At 37.8% G+C, this 26076-nt stretch overlaps 1 protein-coding gene and 1 long non-coding RNA gene across 4 annotated transcripts; one reads left to right on the top strand and one right to left on the bottom strand.

Annotated features, from left to right (window-relative positions):
• Positions 1–8: 8 nt before the first annotated feature.
• LOC118806953 lies at positions 9–6402 on the top strand. Of its 2 annotated transcripts, XR_005007156.1 has the most exons (5): positions 9–108; positions 1862–1989; positions 3461–3643; positions 5347–5396; positions 5631–6402. It is a non-coding gene; the product is annotated as an uncharacterized LOC118806953 (long non-coding RNA). The 2 variants fall into 2 exon arrangements; XR_005007157.1 differs by lacking the exon at positions 3461–3643.
• Positions 1063–24290, bottom strand: mtmr7a (myotubularin related protein 7a). 2 transcript variants are annotated; one of them, XM_036568681.1, is made up of 14 exons: positions 24045–24290; positions 19124–19246; positions 17308–17470; positions 15409–15566; positions 13896–14024; positions 11803–11937; positions 11280–11412; positions 9241–9350; positions 9025–9150; positions 6859–6908; positions 5526–5726; positions 5246–5380; positions 3408–3534; positions 1063–2220 (listed from the first exon to the last, which is right to left on the bottom strand). In XM_036568681.1, exons 1-14 carry the CDS (start codon positions 24060–24062, stop codon positions 1858–1860), a joined length of 1971 nt encoding a protein of 656 aa, XP_036424574.1. In that variant the 5' UTR covers positions 24063–24290; the 3' UTR covers positions 1063–1857. The 2 variants fall into 2 exon arrangements, with proteins under 2 accessions (XP_036424574.1, XP_036424573.1); XM_036568680.1 differs by lacking the exon at positions 24045–24290 and adding an exon at positions 20157–24035.
• Positions 24291–26076: the final 1786 nt, after the last annotated feature.

Here is a 26076-nt window from a genome sequence, read left to right as displayed (position 1 = left end):
CGACCACTGACCTCGGAACGTCACGAGCTGTGAATCCAGTATTTTCTAGACCTGTTTCATTTTCAGCGCTCCGGACAGTGGAGCGTGTTCAGGCTGAGCTCAGCAAAAGTGAGTACATTTTTGGCAGCTACACCAGGAGACATTCATAAAAGTTGTATACTCATATCGTTTGTGGTTTTGTGAATTGAAACAAGCTCAATAAAAAATGTTAAAGTGGAATCCACCATTTTTTAAACATTTCTGAATAATTCAGTGGTCGAGATGTAAACAGAGTCATTCAGAGTGGTTTGACGAGAAATGGTTCACTGTAGAGAAACTTAAGGACTCTGATTTCTTTACAGTGGTGGTGATAGGACCAGGGGTCGCCATGTCTACAACACAAATCTAGTCAGTTTGCCATTCAAAACCACCAGTGACCTACACGTGTCTTCTTAGTTTTATATGTAATGCTGATGATGCAAAAATAGTCTGGAAAAAAGTTCCATTGCGGACTTACAACGCCCTGCATGTGCCCCTCCTCTGTGAATGGATTAAAATACCTTTTTAGCCAAAACCTTATCACAAAGCCATCATAAAAGAATGTGTCAGACTTCAGGCAGCATATGTCTAACCGTTTTCTGTAATACCTTTCTGTGAGGGAGCTTTCGGAGGCATTGAACTCTTTAGACGTCTGGTTCCTGTCACCACCACTGTGAAAAGTTCTGACTTGGTAGGTTTCTTTAGAGCGGAGCTTTTCACACCAAACTGCTCTGAATTACCTTGTTTACATCTCAGCCTCGTAATTATGTAGAATCTTTTGAAAAGTCCAAAATATTGTTTATTTTTTGTGTAATTTTAGGAACGCCATGTTAAGAATGTTGCAACAATGCTAAAGCAAATTGGTGTAGTCTGTATACTTGTGCTTAACAAGAAAATGAAAAATAAAAGCCAAATTAAAAAAAGAAGTCAAACTAAACAATAGTTTAATGATAAATTTTTAAAAACTACTAATAAATTTCTCATGGATATACTGCCTTGCAATAAGCACCATTAGCTTACAGCAATTTACCAAAGAGGCCAGGGCAATGTGTAAAGCTGACTTTATTTACTAATATTTGAGTAACATTGCACTAGTGACAGAAATAAGCTAAGAGTGAGCATAATCTGGGAATCATCTCTCACTATTCACAAGGAAATGTAGCTTAAGCTTACACTCTGCATGTTTTCCTGCATATCTCCCATTACTGCTCATAAGAGCATCAATGTTCAGCATCATTTGCAGGCTGTAATAAACCACTGTGAGGTGATATTCCTACAGTTTCTACATTGAGCATCTTGATCATGTGTGCTTTATAATATCTCTCCTTTTTGGTCTGTGTCAGTTGTTAAATTTTGTTCCTCAGAGCTAGCTTTGTGTTCAGGGTGTAGGTCCCTATAGCACATTGGGTAAAGTGGAATTCTTTGGCCTACGAGCATGTAAGAAGTAAATTTATGGAGTGAAAACTGTCAGAACTCTGTCTGGGTCCTACTTGTGCAGTTCTATTTAAACATGGAAAGGCTATTTTAAAATGTAAAACTCATTTGATGCCTTAGCATGAATATAAGATTCTTATGAGGTATTTTGTAACATGCGGGGTTTGCAATACAAATCATTTCATGCACATACAAAGCTACAATGGCATAAATATTGTAATAAATAAAGCAACACTTCCTTTTTTCACTGGCTACAAGATATACAGACACAGATACTTGTTAATGGAGTATAGAGTGAACAACTCAAGTCAAAATGCATACATGACCTTTTGCCATTTTTAGTATAATTGCACGGTCCCTTTAGAAATCCTATGGCTTTCATTTATCATGTGTCACTTTTCTTTTTTAGGCAGTATTGAAAGCAGCTTCGTCTGAGTCTGCGTCCTTGACGCTATCTTCACTTGGAAATGAATCTCCACCACTGGAGGAATGGCAGCTAAAGTCAGCCACTCCTGACTCCTGGTCGCTGTTGTCGGGGTCTGAGCTTTTTGTAGCATCTCCAAACAGGCTAAGCTCAGTGCTCTCAGTCTCCCTCTGCTGGAAAGGCCAATCTTTAGGACCAGTGCTCAAAATTCCACCAGTGTAATCCTGAGGGGAGTTGGCTAAGCTTAGGTGCGCTGGCTCTGCCCAGAGAGTCTGGCTATGATTTATTGTACTCCTCTTCACACAGAGGCCGTTCGCCTGCTCTTTACCCAAGGCAGCGAGTTTCTAGAACAATACAGGATTCAGTCAGTTAAAAATAAGCTCATATATAAACATTAGATTTAGTGCAAATACATTATTGCACGCTCTTAAAAGGATTCCCCAGTATTCTGCTAGTCTGCAGCATTGGGTCAATTGCCACTGACGATCATTTCAATGTGTTTCCCCGTACTTAGCAAAAATCACAAAACCTATTGACTCAAAACCCTCTTATAATAGAAGCCAATGTGCAGCTGCTTCAGCACCTACCCACTGGCTTCTATTCTGTGCGAGTAAGTTGAGCTTCAAAAACTGGAGAATTCCTTTAAGACTGGATGATTACATCTTAAACAGTGACTAGTTTGAAATTTTCTTAGTTGAAGAGGCACAGATTTTTTATTATTCCTGCATAATTAAGTCGTTATCATTCAGAGTGGCCTGATGTGAAATGCAGTGTTCTACAGAAACTTGCCAAGTCAGAATTGTTCACAGCTGTGGTGATAGGAACCAGATGTCCAAAGCGTTTAATGCCTTTAAAAGCCTCTTACAGAAAGTTATTCTGTGAAATAGTTACAAATTCACTGCCTGATGCCAGAAACATTGCTTTACAATAGTTCTGCAATGAGCTCTTTGCCAAAGATGTGTTTTCTGAAACACAATCATAATGGAGAAGGCAAAATAATACCCCAAGAAAACCTTTTTTTTCAGATTTACCACTATTTTACCATTATCAGCATTACATATAAAAACAGAGAAGCCACGTAGGTTCACTGGTTGTTTTGGATAGTGTATAAAATGGCTATGTTTGTGTTGTAGATTAGTTTTTCCCAACTCTGGTCCTGGAGGCACACTGCTCTGCACATTTTAATGTCTTCCCGGCACACCTAATCCAAGTAATTAGCTCATTAACAAGCCCTTAAAGAGTTTAAGTGAGTGTTTTGAAGCAGGGAAATCACTATAATGTGCAAGACAGTGTGCCTCCAGGACCAGGGCTGGGAAACACTGTTGTTGACATCAAGACCCCTGGTTCCTTTCGCCACTGTTGTAAAGAAAATCAGAGTCGGTAAAGTTGTCCGTAATGAATCATTTTACATCAGACCACTCTGGATGAATCTGTTTACTTCTCAACAATCTTATTATTCAGAAAAATTTAAAAATCAGTAGTATTTCTCTTTAAAGACCTTGCAGCACTCATGATCACATTTGCTCCCTACCTGCTCACAAACAGCCAGCAGTTCTTCTAGCTGCTGTGTTTCCTCTTTTACAGCCATCAAGCAGTCCAGCACAGACTGACGTGGGTGCAACCCTCTGTCAAAATGATTATACAAACCCCTCCAGAACCTGAATACAACACAGAAGAAAAACAGAATGTGCCAACATTAAAAGTGTACTTGCACTGTAATATGTTCGACAGAAAATGAAAAATATTACAGCCTTGTAGAACTAAGAGGTGAGAATAAGACAGAGAAGTTAGAGAGAAATCAGTGTGCAGATCAGTTAACAAATGCTCCAGAATTGCCATAGAAACTGCCAGGCAGTGGTTTAGGTTCAGTGTGTTTGGAATGCTTAAATTATTCTCTACATCAGGCCGATCTGAGAGTGAGAGAGAAACAGAGAGAGAGAGTGCAGCATCTTTCAGTACAAGTATATGGAGCGATTTCTTATTTGTAAACAAGCACTTGTGCCCCAGTTGCGTCAATTGCACCCGGCTCAGGTCAGCGGTTGAGTCAATCAGTCGTCAGAGAGACAGGGCACAGTGGCCCACGAGGAATTTTTCCTGCACGATTTAAACACTTCAGTTCACAGTATGATCCAGGGTGGTCTTAAAGGAGAAATTCGCCAATATTTCAAAATGTCTGCATGATTAAACAGATAAGATGTAAACAAAGTCATTCAGGATGATTTGATGCAAAATGCTCCATTGTAGAGAAATTGACAAGCCAAGGTTTTTCACATAGTTTCTCTCTGTTTCTCTCTCACTCTCCAGTTGGCCTGATTTAGGGAATAATTTAAGCAGTAGTGATGATGGGAACCAGACACCCAAAGCATATAAAAGCCACCTCAGGGTTAGTACAATGGAATGGATATGAATACCCTGCCTGGTGCCTGAAACATTGATTTACAATAGATTGAGTTAAAAGGCCCAAGTAGTTGAGTTTGAAGTAATATGTGAACTCTGTTAAACTTTAATAACATTCCATTCACTACCCAATCCATACAATCTGTATATGAGAACTATTCAGCCTACAGCAGTCTTAGCCCTGTCCATTCATATTGAAATTTTAAGGAGAATCTTAGCTCTGATTGCTTTTTAATTGAGAAACAATACATGACAGCCAATCAGAACAGAGGTCATTTACATACATCAGCCTTGAAGGCAAATAGCCTGATTAATTATAAGGGAATGGTCATGTAAAAGTAAATTATGACCATTCTTGCTACATTAAGCCACACAAACCTTAAAATACAAAAATAAAATACAAGAAAATGAATGATATGGACCATTTGAGGTTTTTGTCTAAATGTATGTTTTTCATATGTTTTTAGATGTGTTGCCATTATCAGCATTATACATACTCATAACTCAAAAGAAAGTAGTTTTACTGGTCGTTTTGGATAGTAAATAAAATGTGGCTATATTTGTGTTGCAGACATTGTGACCCTGGTTCCTATCACCACCCTTTTAAAGAAACCACTGAATGACTTTGTTTAAATCTCAACAAACTATTTATTATAAACTGTTGTGTGATATTGACATTTTTTTTCATTGAGGAGCATGTTCAGATGACTCTGAGGTGGACTTGATCAGAAACTTTTGCACAAACGTATGGAGTCTATGTCAGCTTGAGCGCAGAGCAACCGAACAGTGGGTTGCCCGGGTTTCTCAGCCAAGTTCCTGGTTCATAAACGTCTTCTCAAAATGCTGTAAACATTTTTAGGGGCATTTGAGTTCCATGCTTTGTTAACTAGCATAAAAACTGCCCATTGTGAATTGGTAGCTGTTTACTCAAAAAGTCAAACTTTAACGTTTTATTAACAAGCTTTAACATACTTGAAACAGTAGGGGGTAGTGAGGAGCCGTAGAACTCCCTGAGTCTGACTGTGGTCTGGTCTGAACAGCGGATTCACAAAGTCTGATTTGTTCTTCCATAGGTGAGGCCATAAGGAGTGAGTCCTCTCTCTGATGCTGGAGAAGAAACAAAGTAAGTTATCCTTTAATTAGTGACAATGAGCACAATTTAAAGTGCATGTGTACAATACAGATTAAGTTGTGAGTACTGTACAACACAGACAAGACTGTTTTATTTCATTAAATAAATAAAAATATGTACCCCAGATCTTTCCTTTCTTTTTCACTGTTGCAAATGAAGTTGCCATATTGACAAGAATGAATGTGATTGTGGATGCTGATAAGGAATCTCTCATTGTATTCGAAGGCACAGGGAAACTGCTCCATAAGCTGCCACACACACTCCAGGAACTGGTCTATAACTGGTGACACCTCCTTGGGGTCTTCATCTAGATGACTGTATCTAAATATAGAGAAAAGCCATAAGATCACACAGATAGGTTCCCTCAAAAACATAAACAATCAAGACTGGAAACTTTTTTTTAAATTTATTTTTACAATGGTGGGCATCATATGTCTAATGGGTTACACTTTACAGTAACTACATGTACACTGCATATTCATAAACAGTACAGTAACACTCCATGACAACTAGATAATCATTTTGAAGGCCCACATTTTGAACGAGCATATTATGTAATGAACTGAAAACACGCTCAATGATATTTACTACACACTTCATAATATGAACGTGAATACATTAAAATACATGTTCCTTCTTTTCAAGGAAAAAATACAGTTCTGAGCTCATGATGTCTATATTGTGTTCTTATTGCTCCCTTTATACTGTTTAAAAAGATTTCATGACTGATACAAAAAGGTGCAAATGAATGACATTTCAAATCCTTATACATTCCATGAATCTGTGCATAAGTTTCATAAGATATTCTTATCATAGATCATTTTAGATATGTGATGTGCATTATACAGTAGTAAACAGGAACAATTATATACGATGGGTTTCATTTCATGACGAGTCTCAGATTTAGTTGATTTTCTAAGCTAAAATAAGTGAATACATCCTCTACAGAAAACAAATTTTAATGCATAACTACTGTTTACTTGCTGAATTTAACATGTTGAAAAAAAAAAGTGTCCTGTAAAAAACGTATTCCACATTTTATATTATATGTTTTTTCCCAATATGTTAAACTCAGCAAATAAATAGAACTGTGCATTAAAATTTGCAAACGTGCATTCTCTGTAGAGGGCATTTGCAGAAAAATGCCATATTTACTTATTTTCACTTAGAAAATCAACTGAACATGTAATTTAACCAGGGGTGTTTAATATGATTGTGTATAGGATTTTGGAATGAAACTCTTCATTCTAATTTGCCTGTTTATTCCATGAACAGATGTGCATGTATTCATAATATCTTAAAGTATACATGAAGCATTACTGAGTGTGATTTTAACTCGTTACCTTAAATGCACATTAATCATTAACAAGACATTTAATGAATGTTTCAAAATGACTGTGTAATTGTAATGGAGTGTCACTGTATTGTTTATGCATGAGCCATGAATACTCACCTGTGGGAAAACCGATGTCCAAACGAAACCCAGTCTTTTTCAATCAGCACCTGCATGTGGAATATAAACGTATTATGTATAATAATATGATTTCAATCATTTAAAGCAATTGGGCTATGCAGAGATGCCACCGTCTTGTATTTATTTTGACATAATCCATTATTCTGGCAACCTAGTTTTTCCATCCCTGTGCAACAGGAAATTAAATTTTCTTTGAGATGGGATTCCGAGACACAGCTAATCTATGCCGCGAGGCTTCTTTACCCTGTTCACCCTGATGGGGTTCATTTTTTCCCAGAAGCAATATATTATTCTACAAAACTGGGCCTTGCTCCTCCCTGTCTGATCTCCCGGAGAGGTAGAGCTCTCTCTGGCAGGAGCCTAGCCAGACAGAGTAAATCCTTATGATCAAAGGAACAAGGCCTATGAGCACAGCTTGGCAGTTATCCTTGCCAAGCCCATCTCGCTTCTTTGCTTACATTTTGATGCTTGAAATAAAACTCTTAGGGTAAGTAAAGTGGGCCTATCAAGTCATCATGTCCATCAATATTTACATACCAATGCATGCTTAAGCATTACGAATTGCTTATCACACTGGGACCCATTTTGTGGAGTAAAATTAAGTTACATGAATGTACAGCACTGTGCAAAAGTCAGTGATCATCCTTACCCAAGTACCTTACTTAGAATTAAGTAGTTAGTGTAAATGAGTGGACTGAGCTGCAGTGGAGAAGACAGAGTTTTGTTCCACGTCAGAAAAGCGCTTCTGCATAGCTGTAAGTAAAATACGTTTCATAGTTTCAAACCCCAATCTGTATCTTTCAACAACAGTCTCTGTAGCACAGTGACAGCAGGAAACACATCTGAGGTTAATCTGAGGAGCTCACTTGTGTTATGTCTGAAGTTATTTGATTGGCTGGTTGAGCTGTAGCTGAATCCTCTAAATCCAGGCATACACGTGATTTTAGAAATCTTGTTCTTTGGTGACTCACACTGTACATTTGAATAGTCCATCATGTATGGACAAAACCTATGCTTTATATACTCACACTGTACGAAAATGCTCCATCCATGGTATGTGAAACGCAGCCTCTACAGATAGCGCAGCTTTGTCCATGAACAATTCCAAATAAAGCTGTTTTATTCAAAATAACACGCTGAGATCAAAGTACTGAGCAGAGAAACTGAGCAGCACTGCTAACACTGAGCACTGAACCTAAACCAGGAAGGTAGGAAAGGTTGACTTTTTTCCATCTTCGTTTCAATAGACTACATGTCTCCACCCATATTGGGGAAGTGGTTGTGTTTATAAATGGGCTAAAATCACACAGTGTAGGTCTGGTGAGAATATACCGATGCGGAATGTTTAAAGTGACCAGTAGCTTTGTATCCAATAGTCATGGAGTCAGTAACAATTCTCGGTGTGAACAGAGCCTCCTTTACTGCGTTTCTTCGATACCAGTATCTGTTTCGATGCATCCCTACTTTTGCTTACTTAATTTTTGGTCAAAACAGCCATTAAGTGCAACACATCAAATCTGTCAGTATTTAATTGATCCATTCTTTATTTTGGTGCACTTTACAGACACTCTAACTCTTCCAACCTTCAAATCTTAAAACCAACCAGTTACAGCTGTGTCCTCCCAACAAAAGCTGCTCCCAAAAGACTCATTGACATCATGTTCCCCTTCAAAGAGACACTAACATTCACAAAAGCAATTACCCAAACATACCGTAGCTGCCCTGCAGATTTGAAATGGCTGAAGGAGATATTTCTGAGAAGATAAGATTTAAGATAATCCACTTGCATAAGGAAGGGGTAAGTCAAAGGAAAATAAGTAGAAAAACAGTTCAAATTATCAAAAGATATAAAAAATGGGACTTCTACGAATCATGTAAGACCTCGTGGACCACCAAAACTGTCATGATCAGATAAACAGTGCTTAAAGCATCTTTGAGAGAGAGGAGAAAATCAAACTCCACTCTTGCTTCAGATCTGAAAAAACCACAAATGTTTCATGTGTCCGTCCTTCTACTGCGAGAAGACAACTCAACATTATTAGAAAAGATCTGAAAAGATATGTATAATGTTTGTCCCTTCTTCTACAAAGTCACTATTTCAGAAACAGGAAAGTGCAAAATGTGCATTTATGACAGTGCGTTTACCATAAATCCTTTGAGAGTCCTGTAGTAAGGGTCAAGAAGTATGCTGGCCACAGAGCACACCTGAGCTGTCCGATCCCAACCATCAGAGCAGTGAACCAAGACACTGACCCCTTCCTCTGCCACAGCCTGCATGCACACTCAAACAATTAGTACAGAAAAGTCTCATAAGGTCAAGCATGCATAGACTACTACAGTTCTGAATCAGCTCAATCCTACCTTGGCGATGAACTTTCCAGCAGTCAGTATGGTTTGGATGTGTTTCAACCAGTCTGAATTTTCCAGTCCCATGAGGAATTCCCCCATGGAAGGAGACCGAAGATCAGACACTGTGAAATGAGCCACCACACAGTTAAACACATCCTTGGGAAAACTGCCCAGCTCTTATCACTGGATTATATTTAAAACATTTAGTTTGAAAAGCATGAAAAATTACCTCAATTTACATCAGACAGTTGTTATTTTAGACACTGAAAAAATCTGATGAAAAATGTTAAACTGTTTCTATTTCCAGAAGAAAAATATTGGCGAAGTCTCCAAATTTATCAGCACAGAGTATCATTAAGTTGTCCTCTTTCCCATCACATATTTGTGTGAACAATAACTACTAAACTTTTTTCTTTTTTGTTCTCCCTTTGTTTGGTTTACTTAAAACAGTTCTGGGTGATACCTCATCTACACTGACACTGGTGTCACAAAACAATATTTGTTTTTAGTTTTTGCGGTAATGATATATAACAAAAACTTTAGATACAATGCATGTCATTTTTTAGGTGCAAAACACATGATAACAGTTCAAAATACAGTTAAAAAAATAAATAAGTAGTATATGGAATACATGATGACAACAATCATATCAGTATTGAAAGATATTTACTGTAACCCCTTAAAAACCCCTTATTACATACTAAGGCTTATTATTCAGTAATTACATGGACTACAATGCATATTGGCTGAATTATTCTTATATAGAAGTGTCTAGTAAAACTTTTGATCCGCTGTTGGGTCCTGGCCATTTAAGGGGTTAAAATACTAAAATCCTCTGATATATTGTTGTATTGATGTTATGGATGTATTTATTGTACTCTGGAGGAGCAGAACGTTTAAATAATGTAGGGCTTCTGTGCTAAAATCTGCATTTTATTCTTTTTTCTGGAAGTTTGGTTTCTGCCTGGTTAGTGTAAGTTCCTTTTGGTGAATTTTTACAAGAAGAAAACATGACAAAACAGTCCAAAAATGTTTGTACAACATTTTTTTAACATACAGTGCCAATGCAGATTAATCAACTCCATTAACAGAAACTTAAATGTTGTCTGATACTGATAAAACATGGACATATGGATACATTTTATCACTACCCAGTACTAACAAACATGCAGTGCTGATAAATTTCTCCTTTAAGAGCATGAACAAGAGCTTGGTGCCACTTTCATTTGAAAGTTCATTGCTGTGCACTGACTGCTTTAGCATGTGCACCTCTCTGTAACAGATATTCTTATGTTGCACTTCCTTTCTAAACAAACAGAAATATTCTATGGTGAGCAAATGGCTCCCTATGGTTGCCTTCATGATGAAAGTGCATCAAGCTGGGATTAACAGGTGAGTAGGTTCAGTCAAACTCTGATCTCAGGGCTAATACAAACCTGTGTTGAAGGAAAGTGCCATTCTGGAAAGAATTAGAGCTGGAAAAGGTTCCAACTGGCTTTACTGTAACGAGAGCTAGAACTGCCATGCAGTCTCTGCTGGACAGCGACTCAGTGGTATTCACCCAGTGGACTCCCTAGTGCTTTCTAGGTCAAAATGCTATCACAGCTAGTACTAACGTTATTTTTCCAACACTGAATCAAATCATTCTCACGCCCCTCTTTTCCTCATAAGGGGGAAAAGGGTCCCCAATCGTCAACTCAGCAAAACCAAAATAGCCGGGCAATGAAAGCCAGATGGATTCAAAGATGTTTTACTACATCCCCCTGCTTTACTGTGAAACCCTCCTACGGTCCAACTGTCTTTATTAATGAGAACACTAGGTGGTCCAGTATCCTGGTAATCCGATCTCACTCCAAGCTGAATTATGGGAGGATCTAAGAGAAAATGATGGGAAGCTGTCATTCGCTTTGGCTCCACTTTATCCAGCATCCTTTTTTGTACCTCTGTGGGCATTGTACAACCCATATAGCATATGTTCTAAGTGCATCAGCCACAAACAGTTACAAGTTAACCTGACATCAAAAAAGCAGAATACACAGGTGACAATATACCTTCAATCAGCTTCTGTTGACTGTTCCTCATCACATGGATGTTTTCAATGCCGATGAACTGAAACTTGATGTTGGTGTAGTTATCCTCACTTTCATAACCCTTTCCTGTAGCCCGGTTTGCCATTGCATTTAGCTGAAAGCATGCAGACATTTAGAAATTTTTGGACAGCTTGTGAAGGCACTGAAAAAAGCGATGCACTGAATTTCCTTTTTCCGAATGTGTACATCATTTCTACATGAATAAAATATATCATAGCCACACAATTACTGCCAAAATTGTGTTAAAAATAAAAACACAAAACAAGATTCCACATGTCTAGTATTGGAGGAAACACCAATCTTCCAAAAGGTGGGATGCGGGACACCTGTCTGAAAACACACGTTACATTTCTACACTTATTTATTCAGGAGTTTCCTTTAATTTGTCAACTGCCTGTATTTTATTCATGCGGAATGGCTGTTCATTTAAATCAAGTAAATTCATAAGAATGTTAAACATATCTTCTTATGCAAGACAGCTCACCTTGGGTCTGGTGTCCACGACATACATGAACCGGCTGCCAGGGTTGGACTTCATGATGGCCTCTAGCATCTGCTCATCTTCCAAGCAGCGGGCGCTGAAACCGGACAGAGGCTGGCTGCTGCGACATATGGCTGCCTAGCATGGAAACAAACATTTGGCAAAACCAGGTCTGGATGGACTATACCACAGTGTGAAATACACTATAGCTTGTTTCTACACCAATGAGCGAAAACAAAAATGACCACCTGCCTAATATGCTGTTGGTCCTCTACATGCTGGCAAAACAGCTCAGACCTGCTGAGGCATGGACTCTACAAGACCTCTGAAGGTGCCCTGTGGTATCTGGCACCAAGACATTAGCAGCAGATCTTTTAAGTCTTGTAAGTTGCGAGGTTTAGCCACAGCGAATCAGACTTATTGCTCCAACACATCCCACGGATGGGGAATTTGCAGGCCAGTAAAAACTTAAACTCTTCTTCATGTTCCTCAAACCATTTCTGAACAATGTGTGCAGTGTGGCAAGCCAATGGTGATACCATTACCATAAAGGGGTAAATTGTGCACGCATACCCGGCCTTCCACGTGATGTAAAAGAAAATGGGACTCATCAGACCAGGCAACCTTCTTCCATTGCTCCAAGGTCCAGTTCTGACACTCGTGTGTTGTGACATCAAAATCACTCAGGTCTTCATGCCTTCCCATGTCTCTTGCATCCAGCATACTGACTATGAGAACCCTGGTGATGCTACAGCTGGGAGTCCAAGAGAGCACAATTGGCCTTGCTCTCTCTGGGCGGGTAGGATGGCCCTCCTTCTCCCCCATCACTAAATGCGATACTAGTCAGCGCAGGCGTCTGTTAGCTGACGTAACGTATCTGGCGCTTGGCACTCTCCTTCGAGCATGTGCAACTGCCCAATGACGTTGCGTGAACGGCAGTTCGAAAAGAAGCGGTGGTGCTTCACAGGTCTCGGAGGAAGCCTGTGTTAGCCTTCGCCCTCCTAGCGTTGATAGTATCGTGAGATTGGGGGAGTCCTAACTAGCGGGTGGAATTGGCGACGACTAAATTGGGGAGATAATTGGGTAAAAATCCAAAAAAAAACATGCACTGCTGTTACGAGATCAACTTTTGGCACAGTTGTGCATATCTACACAATCAAATGTTATGAAAATGACTCAAACAGTGGTGTGAAGTAATAGGTTATGACAGCTCTAGTTTTATGTCCCTGCATTTGCACTTCTCTGATGTATGCACACTTCAACTGTTTCTATACTCAGTTTTAGAGCTCTTTTTTGTTATCGTCTTACAAAGATGGAAATGAAAACTATCACCGTAAAACTTTCTGTAATTTATGTTCTTCCACTCACAGATGATAAATCAAACTGAGAGCATACTGTCCTATTTACAAACTGGGCTCCATTTCATGAGAATTTGACCTTGGTTGTGCTGGCGATACATTTTTTTTTAGACACTCGTTTCAATCACATATGGGATTAACTGAACATAGATAAGTGTAGAGGCTATGATATGACCAAGCCATCTGGGTCACACCACCCTGGTTTGTATGTAGAGGTCACATTTTTTGCTTTACGCTCTTGGAACCAACACAAACATGAGGAGTCTATGGGGAATATTTGACCTCGATAAAAGGAATGGCCTGTTCTGAAGAGGCCAACCCACACAGAGCAGGAACCTGACCAATCTTTTAAGCAATCCACTTATCACGGTTATAATACTGGAAGCTTATGCTGTGCAATATATTATGGAGGCTTCTGGCAAAGAAGATATAGCACAGCCTAACTCTGAACACAGTTTCCGTAAGTGCAGTAGTGGCAGGACACATTTAATACCCAGTGGAGTATTGGAGAGGAAACCACAAGGAAGAAAAGAATGGTGTCATATTAGTGTCAAAGACTGTTGGATGTTACATAACAAATGTACCATACGTCATTATATTATCTGATGACAGAAGACCAAATACATGCAGCCCAAAAGACACTGAAGAACAGGGCCGAATCTCAGAAGCCTCATTAAACGGACCCACAGAACCTCATGTTCCTCAAAAAGAATGCGCTGAAAATTCAGTAGCACTCACTTGGGTTTCTTTGCAGTAGTATGACAGCGTGGGAAATCGGCCTCTGCTGCGAAACTTGGAGCTCCCGACAATGACAGGGAGGGTGGCTGATTTAGGCACAAACAGGTTTGCGGGATATGTATCACACACCTATCTCAAAGCAGGAGAAGTTACACATGGAAACAAAAACAGATTAGTGATTGCGTTACATTTTCTGCCTTACACTGAAAAAAGCAATACACTAAAATCACTTAATTCAAATTTCCACATGAATAAAACACAGAATCAAAACTCAGGAACATACATCTTTGACATGATTTTCTATTCTGTGGTCAAGATTTGGTTCAATGTTTAATTTTTTAATGTGTTAAAAATGTCTTTAATCTATAAATAACACAGATTGTTTGCAAAGTAGGTTAAATTTTGATCTTAAAAAGCAGTGTAACTGAGATCATTGTCAGTGGTTTCCTTAAAACACAGATAATGAGATACCCTTGGTTGCCAACTAAAATTTCACTACATTGTTTAGAACATTCATTTTTTTTCTTTTTTTCAATACTCAGGAATAGCTGTAAGATTCTGAATGTTCTATTAGTCTCATTATTACCATTACACATCAGAACAGTGAGTAACAAAGTACTGTGCAAAAGTCAGAGGCAATCCTTCATTTCTTTCATTTCCAGTGAAAAGGGAATATTAAGTACAAAATATTTCAGAGGAGATAAAATATAAGAAAATCAGCTTGCATAAAAAAGGGAAAGCCAAAAGAAAAAGAGATTCCAAAAGGCAATACAGAGAAAATGGGACACCTAACAACAGTGCAAGACCTGCCAGACCACCAAAACTGTCCCCATCAGATAAACGTCCTTAATCTTTCCTCTTTCAGAGAGACAAGAAAATTAAGCTTCACTCTTGCATCAGATCTGAAAAAATCTGCAGCTGTTTCTGTCTATCTGTCCACTGTGAGAAAACAACTCAACACTATGAGTCAAAGGTGTGCAAAAAGCCATTACTGGGAAAGGAAAAAGACAAAGAAGAAGAATATTTGCAAATCACATGAAGAAGCTTCTGGTGTTCTCAGAACAATGGACTGACAACTCCACAGGGCTAACCTAAATTTGACTGAAAGTGTTTGATATTACCTGTATTGTGAAAAGCATAAAATGTAGGAAAGGTAAAGGTGGACTAAGCTAATACTGAAAAAAGTTATTAAATTTAATTATTGAGGCTTCTGTGCAATTTTCTGTTAATTCAATGGTGCACTCATTCGTCTAATACATAATAGTAATGATAATAATACATTTTATAAATGTGGAAAATTTATAGAGAATATAGACATTTGAATCAAGTAAATTCAATGCTTCACTATTTTCAGTGTGTATACATACATATCATATGAACATAAGCAAAATTGTGAACTTTCACAGTACTACAGTCTGACATATTGTCAAATTCTGAAATGAAGACAAACATCTGTATGTAACAGCTGAGATACATTTGTGCATGAGCAAAAGTATTTAGGTTATTGACTGACCCTGTATTCTCGGTTGATGGGGGTGACATGCCAGAGCTTATTTGGTACTCCCATTCGACTGTATTCAGCCCTCAGGTCTACAAAGTCCCAAGCCTGGTCTCGCTCAGCCTTGTCAATGTTAGGCTTGAAAGAAAAACAATACAGTTCCTCATATCGTTCTGAAAAACAGAAAAACAGAAAACATGACACAATTGTAACAGTAAAGGTCATAAACAAATAACAGTGGAGGTGGAATGACCCTGAGTTTCTCTGGCGATACTTTTGCTGTTACTGATAAAACAATGTCATCAGAGCTTGTCTTTCTGAGATTGTTGTGCACGGATTCAGCACCGGTAGTGTGTTAATGATCCAGTGTACAGAAAAGATGCCATATACTCATCGGAAGAATCGCATAACTACAGAAGCAAGAAAAAACAAGTGATAGAAAAGTGCTAGAGCAGAGGTGTGATTTAATAAAGTGGCTAATTGGTTGGTGCTATTGCTGGAGCTATTTCCAGACTCTACAGTAGAACTGCGTTGCTGTTACCTTGTCTCAGTACCACTATAATCAGTAAGCACACAAGGCATATTCTTCTATTACTTGTGGTTAGGGCTGTCACAGTTACTACATAATTGCCTACTAACAATTATTTGAAATGATCACAATTATTTGATATAGAGCTTGGTGATATGACAGTATATCTCAGTGTCATGAGAAATTTCATCACAATATGTCACAATATGCTTTTCTGAGCATTTTGTCGATATCGTCAGTACTTAAAAATAATTTTCCAACTGCATGTTTGACTAAACACAAAGCATCATTAGTCCTGTTTAATTAGTTTTAGAGCAGCACAGTGTGTGAAATGTTGAATACAAGTATCAGATTAATAGTTTTTTATAGTTTTTTTTTAAAAGTGGCACTACTTTGTCTGTTCTCACTTATTGGATGTCAGAAAAAATAAATATATTGACACACTGTGTATCATAAAAAAACTTCCTTAAGTATGGCAATATTACATTTTGCCATATCACCCACCTCTAATGTCAGATGATTGCAATTACTTAAGCTGACTGCAATAATTTTCCACAGTTGTTAGATTCCACAGTCATGTTATGCTTCAACAATGAAAATGTGTAAGCATGTAAGCTAGTACCGTATGAGTATTTTGCTTAGTTTTCCACTCTTTCCATTTTTGCTTAGAACTACTCTACTCATAATTCGGTATAACTGTAGTATTGATTCAATAGTGCAACCAGTGGTAACTACTAAGTAAATATAGCTAACAAGTAAAGTGGCTATTCAGTAAATTTGGCCACTTTATGCTTGTAAACAGTGTCAAATTTGATAATGGGAAAACTCTGGGCCTGCATGAGTCATGCAATAATTGGATTTCTGCTTTACAACTCACCAATAAACTCACAGAAGCAGATGTAATGTAAACGTACAGTAAAACACTTATGTCATGCCATGGCTTTAAAAAAAAATCACTTCAGCGGAAAATATATATATACATCAACTAGAAAAAGTATATTCAAAATTTTCACTTCGTCAAGCATGAAGTTGGTTTCAGCATCGATTCAAAAGTATTTTGTTGCCATCTTGCAGGTGCTGTGTTAAACGCTGCCTGCTAATCCCCGAAAGGCCTCTGTTTTTGCACATGTGCACATTGAGAAAAATGAAAGAAATCAGAGCAAGGGTAGATATGCACCGAAAAACCTGATTACTGAGCTAAAAGTCCAGCTCTCTTTATGGGATTACTCGATCAAATTTGTAGGCCTTAATTCGGTCTAAGAAATCTGAGTATGCTGTTTACATGACCTTTGAATAATCAGATAACTGCTCAAATCTGATAATGATCAGATTAGTGAGTGCAAGTAACACTTGAACACTTGAAATTTGTTAAATATCATACTTACTTGCCCTGGAGAGACGTAAGAGTGACATAAGAACATCGTTGCAGTCATTCTCTTGTGGGATGATGAGTTGAATGACCTGGAAATTCTTGCACTGAATGAGAAGTGGATAGCCCAAGGCAGTAACGCTTTGCTTCTCAACATTACACACTAAACTATGCAGCACCTGTGATGAAAAATGAAACCATCTGTAATTTTCTTTTGTCACAGTGCGACATACTCAAGTACAAGGCCTAGTACAGGGGTCAGCAACCGAAATGTTAAGAGCCATTTTGTCCATTCAACAAAAATCAAACCACCTTGTGAGCCACAACATTTTATGTCCATTTTACCATCTTGTCTGTAAATATGTCTCAGTATGTGCTACTAGCATAGGCTAAAATATAAACGAAAATGCAGACGTACTTTGCTCTGCTTTAGGCTTTGGCTCAGCTATAGCCAATTTTCTCACAGTTTCTTGTTCTAACATTCCCGTTCCACCTAAATGGTGCCTGAGGTGCCAGAATGTAACTGCTGCACCATTTAAGGTGGAACAGGAAAATTTAGACAAGAAGCTGGTGAATGAGATCCTCGAAGCTGACTTCAGCTTCACAACTTTTTAGTGTTTGACAGTTTCTCGTTGCAGATTAAACGTATCAGGAAACCAGCTGGAGTGCTTATAAATGCAATTAAGTCCATTAATCTCAAAATTATCGATGTTCATCTTACTACTAAGCTACTAGCTAGGCAAGATTGTTGTCTGCATTGCTATGTCGACCAGCAGTCTGCACGCCAGTCTTCAGAGTTAAAGGGGGAATTAGCAGTTATACATTAATTATACATTAACTCCAACATTTAAGATTCTTTATCCTTTATATTAACATTTGTTGTTAAAACTGTGTTAGAACGACCAGCAGAGCTTTATTTTACTGCAAAAGAGGATTATTTTATTTTTACCTAATAATCTAATTCAGCTTGGAGTGGCAACTCGGAACACAAGACACTTCTCCACTTCACCTCAGTCCATTTTAAATGAGCTAAGGCCCAGAGAAGGTGGCAGCATTCCTGGATCCTGTTCATATGTGGTTTCTTCTTTGCGTTTTAGAGTTTTAACTTGCATTTGTGGACGCAGCAACAAACTGTTTTCACAGGCAGTGGTTTCAGAAGTGTTTCTGAGCACTTCTTCTACAGAATCATGTCTGTTTTTTATGCAAAGTGCCGCCTGAGGGCCCAAAGATCATGGCCAGCAAACACTGGGTTTTGGCCTTGTCCCTTGCATAGAGAGATTTCTCCAGATTCTCTGAATCTTTTAATGATGTTTTGTACCGTAGATGATGAAAAGCAAAAGTTCTTTGCTATTTTATGTTGAGAAACGTTATTCTTGAATTGTTGGACTATTTGCCCGTGCAGAGTGGCAAACCCCTCCTCATCTTTACTTCTAAAAGACTCAGCCTCTCTGTGATGCTCTTTTTATACCCAATCACGTTACTGACCTGTTGCCAATTAACCACCAGGTGTTTTTTAGCATTACACAATTTTACCAGCCTTTTGTTGGCCCAGTCCCAACTTTTCTGGAATGTGTTGTTGGCATCAAATTCAAAATGGGCATATATTTTAAAAAAAACAGTGAAGTTTCTCAGTTTCAACGTTTAATCTGTTGTCTTTGTACTATTTTCAATTACATATAGGGTTTAAATGATTTGCACATCATTGCATTATATTTTTATTTACATTTTTCACTGCATCCCAACTTTTTTGGAAATGGGGTTGTATTTTAAAAAACTACTTTATCAACTAAACAATGCCAATAAAGCCTGGTATGAATAACAAATCAACTTACCCATATTTCATTGCGAACCTCAGTCTCGTTATCCACAAAGATAGTATGAGAGGCTGTCAAGTACAATGTGCCCACTTGTGCCCGTCGAGAAGAGCCCCTGTCCACTAACTGGACTTTTTCAACCTGCAACATGACACACACAACACTGGATGAGTTGGATGAGAATGAAATTAAACACTGCCAAAGGGCTGCAACACATATGGGCATGTGCAAAACATGCACGTTTTTGAAGCTTATATGACTTCAAAGGACTAAAGTACACACATAAAAAGATGGTTCTTCAAGGGTTCTTTAGTAAAGGCAATGGTTCTATTTAAAGGCAGTGGTTCTATTTAGATCTATATAGAATCATTTTATGCTTAAACGGTTCTCTGCAAGGTGAAATTGCTCTTCAGATTGATGGAGAAAGTTTTGTATATGGTTCTATTTAGAACCTTCTTGTAAAATTGGTTCTATATACCACCAAAAAAGGGTTCTTCTGTTGCTACAAGCTTGGCATTGCTCTCTAGAGAACCATTTCACCATGCAAAGAACCATTTAAGCATGAAATGGTTCTAGATAGAACTCATGGTTCCAAATAGAACCACTGCCTTTATTAAAGAACCCTTGAAGAACCATCTTGTATACAGCAAGTGTGTAACTTGGCTAATTTCATGAGTAAATGCACCTTTTCACCTCTGTGGTATTAAAAGATAATTTATAAAAAGGCATTTCAGAAAACTGACCGTTTATCTTGAGCAGTAGCTTGTGATATTCTCTCCATGAAGATAATTTTAAGGCTTTTAAGAGGTGGTTCGTGGTGAACAGGAGCAAAATATACTGTGTTCTCATGCTACATAGCACATCCTTACATCATTCACACTATAAAACTATCAGTACCAGGCTTCAAAATTTGACAAACACAGTGACACAGATGCATCACGTCATTTGAAAGCTAACGGCACTCTTTAAAAACGCTGAGTAGAAACAGACCAATGTGAACTTTAAATCATGTTCCTGGCAAATAACAGCAATTTTCTGGTATTGTTTTTACCTTTGGCAATCTGATGTGCTCCATCATTCACTCTCAAATCCCTATGCAGATAAAATTTATCTCAAGCTTTCAGAAGAAGCTGCCAGTGCTGTTACCTGCTAAAAGGGCATTTTTCGCTGTTATACTCTCTCATAACATTTGGGACTAAATAAACGGAATATATAAAGGAGAAATCGTTGAAGTGCTATGAATGCTAGCTGATTGGGACATGGTTCCCTCTGTCATCAGTGGTGAATCACCAGTCGCTCTCACGCGCCGAGCAGGGTCCTAAAGCCCACCGGTTTAGGCAGCTCGACTAAAACAGAAGGAGGGAAACAAATAAAGTTGCTGTGTAGTTGTCTTATCATACATTTGAGCCGGATTTCAGAGTTAATGTCAATTAGAAAGCTTCTGTGGCCATAAGAGATTTAGCTTAGCTAGGCCCGTAGGTTAGCCTACTGTTACAGCTGCCTTCCCTCATAACGACAACTAAAGCAAAACGTTTTTAGTTTATGAGACATAGCTGTGTTTTAGGCCTAGCATTACACATAAATGTCGTTTTTCACGTTAGACCACCGAAAAACTACGTGCCAACATGGAGCTGAGCTGTTTTAATTCTTTAGGGTAGCTTTAGTCCGTGTTGGAATGCTGTTTATAAGGGCTGTGATGAGGTTTCTTAAGAACTGGGCTATTTCTTGAGAAGTGCAGAGTACAGACAGTGCTGAAGGCGTTCTTATAAGGAAACAGGCATAGTCAGTGAGGTCTTTAGGAGGGTGGTTTTGTCACTGACTGACTAATTATTTATTTTTACTTTATTTTATTTGTTTATTTTTACAGCTTAACATTTTGAACAATACAGTGGCCCCAAATAGTATTTGGACATTTGCCCAATACACAAAATTGTATGAAATTCACTGTGTTAGAAATCTAAATGTCAAACCAAATGGCATTAATTGTAAACAGACAGTGTGAAGACTAATTATTTAAAAAGGCGACTGGTGCGTTTCCAGTCCAGTCCATGATCTGATTAGTGAACACAAGCTCAGTGACACCACTGTAAGAAAAGCAGCTAGACTTTGACATTTCCACCTCTGTAACTCCTTGTGCAGTCTGGTTGGAGTTCTTCTCCAGGCTTTTACCACATAAAGGGTCTACTGTCATGTTGCACTAAAAGTCTTTTCTCTAAAATAAATATCATTTTGTTAAACGTTTGTATGGAGTTTCCTAAAGAACTTCATTAACCTCTTAAATGGCCAGGACCTACCGACTGGTCCAAAGTTTTACTGCACACTTCTATAAGAATAGCTCAGCTGGTTTGCATTGTATTCCATGTAGTTACTGAATAATAAGCCTTATTATGTAATAGGATATTAAGAGGTCAATGTTTACCAGTGGTTAAATGTTCAAAATGTCAGTGTAGTTTTTGGGTTTACTAAATGTTGTGCTGGATATTAATTTCCTTAAATACCTTTTTATAGGAGAATCATGTTGGTATGCTTGTACAACATATTATGTTGCACTGCTACATCATACTAATATGATTCATTTATAAACATCCAATAATATAGACCATAATGTGTTATAAGAAACTTGTTAATATTAATATTTTGTTTCTGTTGATTATAGAATAACCAAAGCCTGTGTGTCTTGTAAGTCTCTGTTCTTCTCTGTGAGTCAATCATTATCAGTAAAATGAGCAGCATTCCTTTTCAAATATAATACATTTCTTTTAATTTATACTCCCCCCGTATACCACACGTTCAGCTTATGCTGATACATTTGTCTACCTAATGAATTGGCAGTGCCCTTAAACATATGCTATAAATAGCTTTCCTTTGTAACAAATCTAGATTAATCATAACTGAATAGAGGTAGTCAGAGATATCTGTATGTTCCACACGTAAGTAATTCTAGACACATTATGACAGGGTTATCAGCCTTTACGATGATCAGACCAATAAAGCTGTTCAGGTAAACTAGGCAGAAGTCATTCAACTTAGCAGCCCCTTTTTTCCTTATCTCCTCTTAGTTCATTCATTCAGAAACCAAAGTGGATCCACATTCTTATTAATCATTCCTAAGCCTTGCTTTGAATGATTTTATTTGCGTTTGTGCCTGACTGAACGTGAATGTCTTGTGCGACTGCGAAACGAGAGTGGGAACACGTGCAAACATGCAAAAGTATCAAAAATGGCCTTATATCAGTCTTTCCATTTTTTTTTATTAATCTCTGTTAAAATTATAAGCCTCAGACTTAAATACCTATGTTCTTCTTCTCGTGATTAGCATGTAAAGTCACAGACATTGTAATTGTTTCAGATGACTGTGTACATTGTGCAACCAGAACAGTGTAGCTATAACATCTGCATGTACTGATTTGAGCAATTAGAGAATTAGGCCTGTCACGATCATGAAACTTTAAGTGGTGATTAATTGCCACACAAATAACTATAATGACAAATAACATAGTGTTTTATTCATTGTATAGAACTATTGTATAACACAAGCCTGACGTGGCCAAATTGACTGATTAGTTACAGTACCGTGCAAAAGCCCAGTACTGTAACTTTTGGACTTTTGCACAGTGGCTGTTTTGTGTGGTAATTAAATAAGTTTTGTTAAATTAATCACCAGACAAAACAGCCATTGGGTACAAGTTATTTAATTTTCCAACATCAGAAAAAACAGCAGGAAATATACTTGTAACAGAACATTACAGATGTCTTTAACATAAGTATAATTATCAAATTAATCAATATTTAATTTGTTCATCCCACTGCTAACTTTTCCATCCATCCAATCTTAAAATCAACCAACTTCTAAGACTGAATTTTGGAGATGTCTTTAAAAATCTGAAAGCAAGCCTCCTGAAAAGAACAAAAGCTGCAATAAAGGCAAAGCGTGGACACACTTATTGCTGAAAATGCGATATTATATTGAGTTTTTGAGGCTATGTGTAATTTTCTGTTAAATATATGTTTCTGCTTTATTTCCTGATGCTGAAAAATTAATAACTTATACTTGATGGCTGTTTTGACTGGGAGTGAAATGAAAGGTGATCTCTGGCTTTTTCACAGTTCTATATGGTGCTTCATTTTAGAGACACAGCTCAAGTCTCTAACTATAATTAAATAAATGCATATTGACATACAGTGCTGCATGTAGATTTTTCAGTTTTTCAGTCAGCTTGTTGAAGCAGTTGACCATTGGTACATGCTGTTAAGTACATACTAGATCAGCGTTGGGAAAGAAAACACTGTCAAGGACTGCAGCTTGCCAGTTGAGCCTTTTTTCCCTTTGATAAGTAGCACAGCTCTTCTCTGGAGTGTGTTTGCTTATGCTTGCAGAGTTTGTACTGTTAAAGTGCTTTATATTTTACATTTACATACTGTTTGGAGTTTTTCATTTACATCTGAAATTGTTATGTATCTTTATATATTATTGTAGGAATATTCTGACAGTCACTAGATTTCTCTGTATTCCCTTGTTTTATGATATTTTACTCTCTTTTAGTTCTTTTAGTTCTGCTATTCTTATAATACAGACTTCTGCAGCTTCTGACAGTCGGTAATAATGTAAAATGTAAAAAAAAGTTTTTAACTTTATTACAACATTAATACAAGTTTTTAAATTAAAGATCACAGTGCAGACTTGAACGTAACCTAGAAAACATCTGAGAAAAAATCCCACCTAAGAATTTGTAATCTAACAATGTCTCACAGTGCTGTTAACAATGGAAAGCTGTTTTAAGCACCCACGGGTTAGACTCTCATCAAATATGCTGCCCACCACAGCAGTGTACAGTCCTGTGTAATAAAGAGCGCATTAAGCTGATCTTAAACACACACAGGTGATCACCGCAGGCTCCAGACTGGTATTAGAATACAATAGGAAATACATTTCTCTTACCAAGTCATTTCGGTGCATTGAGGTGGACCCAGGGTAAGTGCGCTACCGTCTACAATTTGCAAAGTGATGCATTGTTCCCCATTTCTGCACATCATTCGTTCATGCTCTTTGTTTTCCCTCCATTTTCTTTAAATATGTTTTTACGTGTTGGACAGCTGCAGTCGCTGCTTTGGATTTGGAAGGTTGTGCTCTGATATATGTTTTATCCACAGGTGCAGTTGCTTAATTTCTTGGAACTAATCTCTCTGCATGTTCCACTTCTGTAGAAAGAGCAAGAGAACACTCAAAGTCCAGACCTTTAAAGGAGAACTCCAGCATTTTTCAACCTGGTCTCGATCTGATGAACCTATAGCATATGCTTTATTTCCTCAAACAACAATTTAGATATGTTTGAATATTACACTTATACATTTGCATTTATAATAAATAAACACATTTTTAAAGATAATGAATGGGTAGGTGGTGAAAGATCTTTCCATTGGCTTCTATTACAAATGATTAAGTGCTCTAGTCCTTTAATTTCTTTATTTTAAAGGGGCACTCCGAACAAAATGAAAAATGTATCTATCGCCACATCTGTTGTAAAAGTAATCGCATCCTACAGCGGTGCTGCAGCAGTCTCCAGAGTAAGCTTTTCTGATTTAAAAAGCAGAAAGACTCTCTTCAGATGATGTATCTTGAAGGTGGAAGGAAAATTAGAAAAAACTTTAGGGTGGTTTTTAGGGGTATTTTTAATGTATTTTTTCATTAACTGGTAAATATACAAGGAAAGCTGATAACCAAAGGAAGTTGAGTGTCTTACTTAACCCCTTAGATGGTCAGGGCCTACTGGCAGGCCCAAAGTTTTACTGCGTACTTCCATAGCCTAAAAATAGCTCAACTAGTTTGCATTGAAGTCCCTGTTGTTACCGAATAATAAGCTTTAGTATGTAATAATCATGGGATTTTAATTACAATGGGGCTTAATTACAATGGAGAGAACGGATTACCTGAACAAGAGAAATGACTTGTCAGATGAGGCTGACAACAAGTTAAAAGCTAAGATTGGTAAGGTAGCTACCTCACTGTCTAGATACCTTCAGTTTGGTGGTGAAAGGGGAAAAAATTGACTTTGGTATCAGTTTTGTGTGGAATAAAGAATCACAGTTTTTATCATTTTGGTAGAGAAGAGTTAGACTAATGCTATCTTTGTTGTATTTATGTGTCTTTAGCTCAATGGCTAGACTAGCAGTCACGATTGGTTGACACCGCAGGGGTTCCCAATGCTTACTACACGCTGAGTATTATAGGGAGAGAACACTAATGAACAGAAGCATGACATCAATATACAATTGTGAATTCTGAGGCTGAAGGATATAATGCTGTGCTACATAATACTGTATAACATCACAAATAACGTGTTTAATTTTAAACCGCAATTCCCCTTTATAGGAAAATTCATTTAATCTGCTAGGGGCAAAAGGATAGTTTCCTTGTAAGTGCTGTTAGACCTGCAATCTATTAGTCAATTTGATCAATTTTAGATAGCATTTTGACAACATTATTGCTGCTTGCCTAAAGAAATTGACAGAGGGTAGATGAACTTTAACCACCTATCAATAGTAGTTACAACATGAAATCCAGACATGCACATGATGACGTCCACTGAAGGGGAAGCTGTTTGTTTAAATATAGATAGCGGTTAGTTCACATGCAGATGGTGAGCATACATCATCATGCTAGTGACATTCAAGTTAGAATATTGACATCGTAGGTATAAGATACAATTGACTGCTTATAGGTGTTGAGGATCTTACACATATGTCTTCTCTGCAGCAGCTATTATAGCTCATATTGTAGGTCAGCTTTTTGGTGAACATCTGTTTTTAGTCTGGTCACTAATAATTGACCAGGACATTTCCTGGTGACGGCACGGCTAAGTGGTGCAAGGTGTCCCCTATGCAAACAGTGTTAGCGTAGCGAGGTCAATTTGTTGTCAAAGGACCAATGTACTTGATGGCCTAGATTGATCATTACATTGGTTGTTGGGTTA

The sequence above is a fragment of the Colossoma macropomum genome, unplaced genomic scaffold (genome assembly GCF_904425465.1).
Source record: "Colossoma macropomum unplaced genomic scaffold, Colossoma_macropomum, whole genome shotgun sequence".
NCBI classification, from domain to species: Eukaryota; Metazoa; Chordata; class Actinopteri; order Characiformes; family Serrasalmidae; genus Colossoma; species Colossoma macropomum.
The sequence above is the reverse complement of the archived record's forward strand: the minus strand, read 5'-3'. Positions and strand labels throughout refer to the sequence as shown.